The following is a 9,971-nucleotide window of genomic DNA, read 5'->3' as shown; positions in this document are numbered from 1 at the left end:
ATTTTAGATTATTTTTTATTGGCATCGCTCCCATCTCCACCCAGCTTGTGCCAATTTGACAGGGTCTCTTTCTTTGGGGTATTAAATGGGGTGCAGGTAACCTTGCCCTTCAGGGGGACTGTAGTAAAAAAGTGATAATTTTTGGACAATAAAAAGCTGTCAAATATTCAAGATCTGTTAAAAAAACTGCAAGCTCGCATTATACATTGTGTTATTATATTATAGAACAAAGTAGCTTTGCATGTGCCTAAAACAGTATCATTGCCTTTAGTTCCAATGATACCCTCATCAACGTTTTTATATTTCTTAAATAGTAAATTAGTATTACTGTAGAAGCCTTCGGTGATAATGATGGCACATCGGTGCCTTCGTCATAACAGCTAGAAAAAATTATTGATAGGATCAGATTCATTACTTTAGCAGCAGTGGACTAATCTAATCAAAAAATAAACATATATGGATACAGAGAAAAAAAATTAAGCAATATTTGCATGTCGCATGTATTGCTCTATAACTAGACTGATCTACCGCCGAGTTTGTAGATCTTATTGAACCAATAACTTTTTGGAAGAGAGGTGCCCATAAAAAAAAGTTCATCCTTTTACTTTGGAGGATTGCACTTATTAATTTTAATATCATTTTCATAGGTTAAGGTTAATGTTATTGAGATAGTGTGCAAAGTTGATTCCCCATCGCCCTCCTGCCACTGCCGCAGAGGGAACACAGAGGCCCCACTTCTAGTCCCCATGGATTGAACCTATAACATGGGCCCACAAAGAGCCATGGAGAGATCACCAAGTAGTAATAAATCAATTAAAATTTACCTTAAATAAATTTCACTTACTTTTGCCCATCTTGTATAGACTTCCTTTCTTTTCTAGCTTTTGATGAGCATAACCAGAGATTAAATGAAGGCACTAGAATGGAGAAGCAGGAATTTAGAATGTTTAAGGTGTGATTTGCTTAGAAAGGGGTGTACCAATGCTTTGACTCGAATAAGAGTCCTATTCTATTCACTGGCTCATATCTTGAGGAAAATTCAATGATCCCACTCACATTCAAAAGATTCTTTTTTAAGAAAAATATGGCATCATCTTAACCAATTGGTGAGAAGTACAGGAGGTCATATTTAATGAATAAAAAAGTTAATTTTTATATTTTGAAATACTGGAAACGACAGGGGGGAGTATGGAATTTGAGTGTGAAACCAAGTTACAGCAGGGGTAGTTTGGCCAACTGACAAGAGAAAAGAAACATCCAGGGCATTCCCATATTTCATCCAAAGGTAGGGTCAAAAAGCTATCCCTCTCTTTAATCTATTCATAATATTAGAAAAGAGAAGTGGAGAGAGAAAATAGAAAAGCTACAGAGTAGGTGCAGGATAGGACAGCTCCCTGAGAAATCCTTCATTTCCTCTCTCTCTCTCTCTCTCTCGGTTGCTGTTAATGGTACTGGCCTGCTTTTGGTGGAGAACCTGATGCCTTTGATGTGTGAGTGGGTGGTGTCTCTCTTTTATTTCTTCCTATATGCTACTGTGAAGAAGAAAGACCTCTCTCTCTCTCTCTCTCTCTCTCTCTCACACACACACACACGCATACACGCATATGTTTTCTCCATCTTCCACTCCTTGTAGCAAATGAAAAAGGGCGAGCTCCGAAGCCTTACCTCCCACCTAAGCTAGCTTGGTCTATTTGCTTCCAGGGGGAATCCATGAGGGGGTAATGCTTGGAAGTGAAGGTTTGGATAAGATTTTATGGTCTTTTTTACTATTTTTGTCCATGGATTCCCTTATGAGCTCTTGTATCTAGTTTTTTTTTGGCTCTGTGCATGTGTCTCGGAGGAAGGTAACATGTCATGGATTTTCCTTGGGATTTTCTGTATCGCTGCATCGAGGGTTTGTATCAGCCTTGTCCTTGCTGGATCTTCGAACCGATACCCCGTCCTCCGTCTGTCCTTTCGTATCCTCGAATCTATTGGTTGGATCATGGATTTGTATGGAGTTCTTGGAACAATACAGGAAATCTATGGTGGGTGCTCCTGAGATCTGCTTAATCTTTTGCCATACCGTTCTGTTGGTTCGCCGTAGCAGCTGTATCACCGTGTATGGCATCTTCCCCTCCTTCCCCCCTTGTTTCCTGTTGGAAACCCATCGAAGCGAGGATTAATCTAAGATTAAGCTCTTGCATGATTTCATGCCCTCTTTCTCCACCCCTTCCTTCTATTTTCTCCATCAACTTCCTCGAAACCTCCTGTCGCTGGCTTTGCCAAGTGTTTTTCCCAAGCAACTGGTCATGGTCTTGTTCGCCTTGGCTTTTGCTTCTCCTTAGTGGGTTGCGGCCTCCTGGTCTCCCACCTTGTTGCTTCGCGGAGTATTTCCGGCCCTTTTCTTAGTTTTCTTCCTCCTCACATGAAATATGGTTTCGTGCGGCGGGTTTACGGGTTTAAGCCAAGAAGGCCTTATGCTCCGTTCTTCTCCTTCCTCTTCTCCTTCTCTCCCTTCGCTCTCTTGTTTCTGAAGATTTCTCTTCGTACGGAGTTGTACTAGTTTTCTGATGAGTTCCTTCGCAGGTTCGGTTGTCATTAAGAATTTCTTCACCTTTCTGGCCACATAAAATGATGACTCTGGAAGCTCCAACCCTCCCGACCTGTGATCTCCCCTTTGTAAATATGGGAGGCAAGGATGCCTTGGTCTCCAAGGAGTCTGATCCAACTTTCATGGGCTTCGAAGGCCGCCATGCCTTTAGTCTACATAAAATAATGTTCTAGAAGCCCTCCCTCTTGTATCATAGGTTTCTGCTTTCTCTAATTTGGTACATGTTTTCCTTAGCCTGGTTACCCTTCCTTGCATGTTGCAGGCATCAAATCGGGTGAAGGGAGGAAAAGGAAAGTGTGCTCTCCTGTGTGGGGTTTCTGTTCCTTTGAGGTGCTGTCTGAGAGCCTAAAGTCCTTGGTTATGCTGGAGGCCAAGCAAAAGAGAAGGCCCAGTTGCAGCAAAGCTCTTGGGCTAGTACTCCTGTTGGATTACCTCCCAGGCAAAATAGAGAAGGCCTTCTTCAGATGTTATCCACTGAAAACCCCTCAGACCCCTCATGTTCCTCCAAGCTTCCAGTTCTGAGAGCTGATGAGAGGGCTTCTGAAAAGCTTGCCCTCCAAGAGGCAGATCCAGTAGACCTTTTTGAGAGACCAACTCCCAATTTCTCTATAAGGTAACAGTTCCATTGTACACTGCCCAATGTTGTAATTCACTGCTTCCAATAGGAGAAATTATTGCATTCATGGTTTACTTTCTGGAGGACCTTAGGCATCCTAAAAATCTTTTGCATTTTGGTTCTCTCGCTTACAAATCTTTTGATTTGGGGCTCAATCCTCCTCGATCTGGGTATTCCCCCCCCCCTTGCAGTTCATGGTTTTGTGGTAGTAGCCAACCACAAGCAGTAAAGGTTCATCTTGTAGTTTGTGCTAATATTATCTTATGTTCTCATACCAGATTTGTAGAACCATCAGCAATGAATTGTTGATTTCTTGTGTGATTTCATGTTTGTGAGTTTGATATTGAAACCGTTTTATGCAGCGGAGAATCGATCATGTAAATACTTCTGTGGGTTTCTTTGCGGTTTTAGTTCTTCATTCATATGATAACATGTTTTTGGGTTTTTAATTAATGCTATTATCTAATATCAAGGATAGTGTCTTTGTTAATGGTGTGACTGATTTAGAGGGTCTACTGTTTGTAGCATGTATGCTTAGTTCCTTGGTGTAATAAGTATCTAATTTTGGGAAATAACATATGATATAATCCGAGTTGCTTAGTGCTGACTGCTCAGTCTGTTGCAAAAGATGGATCTCTTTGCTTGGCTTGGTTATAGGAGGCGGGTTTTTTTTTTTTTTTTTTTTATGGCTTGGAAATTTTCAAACCAGTGGATGGTATTTTGCAATATTGATCTAATAGATCTGTTGCTTTGGGTCCAGAGATTATGTTTTCACATCCCGGAGCAAAGGCATTGGAACGAATTGGCCGTTTCCTCAGCAGCTTTTGCAACTTTTCTTGAAGCATGGCGTTCGCGATTTATTGCCGCCTTTCGAGCAGCCTGATTTGGTGAGAGCTCAGTGTGTAAGAAAGAAAGTAGAACCCGAGCAACCAGTTGCTTGCTTCGAAGCCGAATTGCCTTCTCTGTTACACGACTTGGTTGTAGAGTCTTCAGATCAAGCTCAATACACACCACCGGACGAAGGAAAACATACCGTTGATCAAGTAGTTGCTGTGGATGAACATGTCCATAGAGATGCTGAAATCTCCTTGGCAGTGAGAAGTCATGATCAAACTGAAAGATTTTCTGGCCAGATCAGTGAATTTCCTTGCTCAGTATCTGTAAATAAAAGCTTATCAGAAGCATCATCAGAACTAGAAGTTGCTGGGCCTGCTCCACTGCCTCAGAAGCTTGAAAGCTCTGGTGAACCATCGGAAAAAAAGTGCAGGTTGATAGTAAAATCGGGTGCCATTTCCATTACCAACCGAGCAGAAGATATAGTATCTAACTCTAGCACAGTTTCAGATCCCATGGCCTCAAAGATTTGCCCTGTTTGTAAAACGTTCGCATCCACTTCAAACACCACTTTGAATGCTCACATTGATCAATGCCTTTCGGTGGAGTCCAATACTAATCAGGTCCTGACCAACTCTTCAACAACCAAAGTTAAACCAAGGAAGAAGAGGTTGATGGTGGACATATACAAAACTGCTCCCCGTTGCACTCTTGAAGACCTTGACAGGAGGAATGGTACAAACTGGGCTTTGGAGTTGGCTTTGGTAACATTAACCAATGAGGACTCGACCGAGACAAAAAGATTGAAGTTGTTGCCTATGGATGCTAGAGATGAAGGAGCAGTCTATGTTGATTCGAATGGCATAAAACTTCGAATTTTGTCCAAGTTCAATGATAGGATGTCAAGAGAGGACTCCAAGCTGATGAAGCATGCAAAAGACATCAAGCCAAGCAAGCGTATGTTGATCAGCCAAAAAAAGTGTTTCGCATCAAAAGGTTCAAAGAATATGAAAGTGAAGACACACAAAAAGAAGTTAAGCTCATTCAAGCTTTTGAAAACGCGGGTATGTGTTGCTTTATGTTTTTCACACCTGCCAAGTGCTATGGTTAGATTTGAGTAAACCTAGATGATGTGAAAATTCTTCATAATCTAGTAAAGTAAGAATTTTGATATGCAAAGCCCAATGAGTTTCTAAATTTTTGGAAGTTGGAGTTGGATCTATTCAGCCTAATTGTATGGCAAACTTAAGTAAATTTTCGTCTTCTCCATCTCTTTAGAGAGTTAAATAGCTGTATCAAACTTGTTTAAATTCTAGATTTACTGAAATACTGAATCAAGCTCCATATTCCTGAGTTTTTCTCTTATTAAAAAAAACTAACCAAAAGTTTTTTTTGTGTTTCTTTTTTTTCTAAAGAAAAGATTAAGCTGTGTATTGTCTATGGGTTTAATTGGAGTTTTGGATTTGCAATTGATGTTTTGTTACAGGCAGCATCAATATAATTTATGAAGCTTTCTGGATCCCATTTTTGTTAGCTGTTTCCCCCTCTCCTCAAATTCTCCCTGGATATTGATTGCAGCCTTCCAGCTTTGTAGCATCTGCCACCCAATTTCTTGGGATTTTTGCTGTTATTTGAGCATGCTTCCTGATCACTGATACTAGGCATAATCTACAAACGGTTTATATTAGTTTACTCAGAAGTTTTATTGCTGTGAACACTCAGTTTCTAATTCTCATATATGTCTGCATCCTGCATGACCAAATTAATTGCATACTTGTTTCTATTTCTTCTGCTTGTGATGTTTGATATGATGAGTTCCATGATTTGGTAACCAGATTAAACCAGCATCTGGAGGAGATTGTCATGCCGATACTTATCAGGCAAAGGGAGAGTCGAATATATCAAATGCTTGTGACCAAGCCAACAGCAGCAGTTCTGCGACTTTGAGACCGTGGGTGTGCTCCAAACGCTCGGACCTCCCGAAAAAACTCAACAACAAAGACAACTGTAAAACCTTGGAGAACCCAGTAGCTGTCACCAGGGACACATTGGCTGAGAATGGCCAACCAGACTCAGATAACTCTACTGCTATGAGAAGCCACATCTTGAAGGTCTCAAGGCCATCCAAAGACTTGGCTGCTGCTCCAAGAACCAAAAAAGTAAATTCCCAGTCAAAATTGGTCCATACCATGGAATGTGGGAAGAAAAAGTCTCCCAAACCACCTGTCTTGAAGTTGTCGTCAGAAAATGCTTCTTTGGCCAGTGGTCTTCTGCTGAAATTATCAAGATCATCAGGGACTTTCACCTCTTCACCAAGAAGCAAAAGAGAGGAGGTTCGCATTGGCAGCATGCAGAAGTCTGATAACCCTTCTGACGTGACAACTAAAGTCTCTGAGAATTGTCAGACTTTGGTGAAGGATCAGGCCTGTTCAGCATTGGAGAAGAATGTCTTAGTTGGAAGACCATCCTTCTCTTTCGAAGCAAGCAAGGGTGACTTCAATGAGAAACCCGCCACCTCTAAAAGGTTCCGCAAAAACAGATCTATGTTGAGGACTGGAAGACGAGCTTGCTCTCTTGTTGAAGGGATGCATGACTCTATCAAGGATTTCGGCCCTGATGGTACCAGAGCCAATGAAGCACCCAGGAGTCATCAATTTGGTTCCTCGGAGCGTGTTTCAAGGTCTGAAATAGGAGAAATTATGTCTCCAAGCACTGTTGTTATCCCAGATTCTATACATGAAAGAGAAGCCCCAGGCACAATGGAAGAGGAGCTGCCTCTGGAAGCTGAATACCACGACCCTGGAAATGAAACTAGAGACATGCAAGCTGATGAGGTCTCATCATCTTTCTCTGGGGATCATGTGGCCAAACCTTCCCTGGAAAAAGCTATTTTGGAAAACCTCACACCAGCTTCCAATGCCAGATTCTTGCAGCTATCTGTGGAAGAACGTGCGCAGTCCATCTCTTCAGGGCAGGCCCATGTACAAGTTGCGCAAAGATCGCTCGGTAAGCAAGAAATTGATTGTGGCGATGTTCTGCGTGATGAGAATGTCAGCCAAGACAATCAAATAGCTGATGGTGCGGGACTTGGGGTGCTGAAAGACTCCTGTTCATCTCAGTATAGAGAATGTCAGGCAGATACAGTTTCCATCCAGGAGTCTAGTGCCTGCTTAACTAGTTATGGGGATCTGGGGCCTGAAGTCCATCAAGAGAACTCATCAGCAACTTCTATTAGAGTAACATCCAATCATTTGGCTAATGATGGGGAACCAGCTGAATCTCCTGATTCAACTGCCTCAACCGTTTCTCTCCCATCTCCAAAAGATTCCAGGTCCAAAGATACTGAGTCAGAGTTGTTGTCGAGAGATACTCCTGCTCAAGATAAGTTACTCTCTGCAGTGCCATCTACAGAAAACAGTGGAGGAACTGAAGGAAGAATTGCAGAGAGAATTAATAGGGAATCTAAGGTGAATCTGCCAAGCAAAGTGGAACAATTTCCAAAGGATCAGCCTTTCTGCTGCTCATGTAGGGAGAGCCTTTCCAAAGAGACGCAGCTGGTGAAAAAAGCTGTCACGGCTGGGACAACTTTACCTTCGAAGGGGAAGCCGATTTCCAGCCTCTACATTGGGCCTAGAACGTTTTCTCCTTTCCATCCGTATCAGAGCCCGAGAGCAAATGCGGCGGCCGCCTCCTGCTTGGGATCACCTACTCAGTCCAATGCAACTAAGGTCTCCTTGGATTCTGCTATAAATATCCAAGGTTGCAGCGATTTGGTTTCCGCGGGCCCATCGTCTCAGAGTAAAACCAAGTCCAGTGCCAATCCCAGACTGAGATTGATGGGTAAGGATTTGATGGTGGTGAAGAAAGAAGAGCCTGTGCAGCTTCCAACCGTTGCTTCAGACTACCCAACAAATGCCAGATGTCTCCCGCCTCTTGGATTTGCTTCAACCAACTTTGTGGCGAGTCATGAGAACTTTCAGTGCCATCGCCAGCTTCCATCAATGGGCAATCACCAAATGCTCCACTATTCACCTGGCTTGCAAGTTGGCGGCTCTGGAGGAACTCCAACGCCAAATGGTTTGAGGGACGGTCAGAGTCAGCAGAAAAATTCATGCAAAAATCTCATTTCCCCAGCCAGGTGCAGCCTTGGAAGAACAGATTCACCTCGCCAGCAGCGCGAAAAGCTACCTCCTTCTGCGCGAGCTCCCTACATCATGCAAGAAGTCATTGTAATTGGCGACGGTCCTGAGCCGGAGGCCATACAGAGAGGCAACCTAGCGAGCCCAGCAGGTGCATTGCCTCCGGCAAGTTTGGGTCCAGATCCTATGGTACGAAGACAATTCTCTTATTTTCCATCACAGGGCCAATTTATCTCGAGGGATGTCTCAGGTGGTCCAAGGCCCTCTTTTGCCAATTCGTACCCGAGGGTGGGAGAATACTTCTCACAAGGTTTGAGTCCTCTTCTACCTTGCCCATTTGTGTATCAGTCACCTACAGCAGGTCAGCTGAGCCCGTTGTATTACTTGCAGACTCATCGATGATCCCATCAGTAACTTTTTGTGGAAGATATCTCCAACAGAACTTACAGCAGCACTGAGTTGTCGAATGCATGGAAAAAATATAGAGGGGACCCAGAAGAATGGTGCTCTTTTGGCACAGACTTATGGATCTTCTGTCTTTGGGGAGGCAACAGGTCTATAGAAAGCATGATTCTGGCAAGAATATGACCGTCGGAGTTTTTGTAATGGTTCTGTACTTATGTTGAAGCAAGGTTGTTTTGGCTCCAAACTTTTCACAGAACTGCAGTCTTGAGCTATTCTCCAAGTATGTTTATGTAAAATTAGAATAATAAAATCTGACTGCCTCCATCAATGAAAATAAGCCTCCTCAAGCAGCATGTTGTTGGTGGTCTTGCATTAGCAGCATCTTGTTTAATTTGATGCTTAGAATTTTTTTATTATTGATATTTCAATGGTTGTGGTTGTGATACATCCTTGCTGAATATTAGGACCCTATAAACTTAAAAGATTTTCAGGTAACAATGATAGGGGCCGGGTGCTTTGCGTAAGTTTTAGATTTGTATCCTGGGATCTTTATGAAAGCTAGTTTTATGCCATTCTTTGCTGTAACAACTCACAAGGGATCTTTTCTGCGGAAGTTAGTTTTATGCCATCAATTTGGGGTTGCTTTCATTATGGACTTATCAGGCAAGGTGCAATTCTTGAGATGGAATTCTGCAGGAAATTCTTTATTTCTTTTTTTAAAAAAAATTGTTACAACCATCTCAAGTCAAACATTGTTTACTCTCATCTTTTCCCTATCCTTCACAGCTTTCTGTTGAGTGGATATCCCCTAGATGCTGCATGCAGTAGCCATGGGTTGTTAACTTCCCGTTTATCCATAAAAAGCGATCTTAAGTAGATCATATCATTTTAGATAGTTAAGGAAGGCATTCTTTACGAAGATGCAAGTATGAATATCAAGTTTTATCGCACAAGCATAAGGTGGCATGCTTATTAATTCAGATACACAGAAGGCCTTGATTCCTCAGGCTTGGCTTCATGGCGGAAGTCTCCTAGTCTTCTACTCCAAGCTCCTCTCCTCAAAAATGTCAATAACCACTCCATGATCCAACTCGGACCACATATTCGACATACTGATAAGGGCTCCTCCAGCTAGCAATCAGTCTATCCTGTTACTCGAAATATAATAATACAAAGTCATGTTCTTCACGAGCCGCAGTTTTAAATGAGACAGGGCCACAAACTTGACTCATACTACCACCCCTAGTCCTCCATGCCAATTACTAGGGAGATGAGAAACGAGGGACCCATCATAGCGACACCATGCGTACTAGAGAATCCAAAGATGATACTAGCAAATCCGGATAGCCCTCCCTTGCTTTTTTCCTAGCTTTCCAAGCCATGT

At 42.5% G+C, this 9,971-nt stretch overlaps 1 protein-coding gene across 8 annotated transcripts; it reads left to right on the top strand.

Moving 5' to 3' along the window:
- The first annotated feature begins 1,313 nt into the window (after positions 1–1,313).
- On the top strand, positions 1,314–8,940 carry LOC103711980 (uncharacterized). Of its 8 annotated transcripts, none has more exons than XM_026806549.3 (5): positions 1,325–1,490; positions 2,856–3,206; positions 3,970–5,107; positions 5,879–8,492; positions 8,573–8,940. In XM_026806549.3, the coding sequence occupies exons 2-5, from the start codon at positions 3,058–3,060 to the stop codon at positions 8,638–8,640; spliced, it is 3,969 nt and encodes a 1,322-aa protein (XP_026662350.3). In that variant the 5' UTR covers positions 1,325–1,490; positions 2,856–3,057; the 3' UTR covers positions 8,641–8,940. The 8 variants fall into 8 exon arrangements, with proteins under 8 accessions (XP_008796552.3, XP_026662350.3, XP_008796551.3 ...); XM_088707140.1 differs by having other exon boundaries at positions 1,413–1,737; XM_008798330.5 differs by having other exon boundaries at positions 1,314–1,490; positions 5,879–8,940.
- The last annotated feature ends 1,031 nt before the right edge of the window (positions 8,941–9,971 follow it).

The sequence above is a fragment of the Phoenix dactylifera genome, chromosome 11 (genome assembly GCF_051530095.1).
Source record: "Phoenix dactylifera cultivar Ajwa chromosome 11, Ajwa_hap1_PhDact_Kaust_v1.1, whole genome shotgun sequence".
NCBI classification, from domain to species: domain Eukaryota; kingdom Viridiplantae; phylum Streptophyta; class Magnoliopsida; order Arecales; family Arecaceae; genus Phoenix; species Phoenix dactylifera.
The sequence above is the reverse complement of the archived record's forward strand: the minus strand, read 5'-3'. Positions and strand labels throughout refer to the sequence as shown.

Excerpts from the sequence above, each read along its gene's own strand:
- LOC103711980 (XM_008798330.5), top strand. The coding sequence starts at position 3,058 with ATGTTATCCACTGAAAACCCCTCAGACCCCTCATGTTCCTCCAAGCTT. Across the intron at positions 3,207-3,969 it reads ACTCCCAATTTCTCTATAAG|AGATTATGTTTTCACATCCC; the intron begins GTAACAGTTCCA and ends CTTTGGGTCCAG. Across the intron at positions 5,108-5,878 it reads TCAAGCTTTTGAAAACGCGG|ATTAAACCAGCATCTGGAGG; the intron begins GTATGTGTTGCT and ends TTTGGTAACCAG.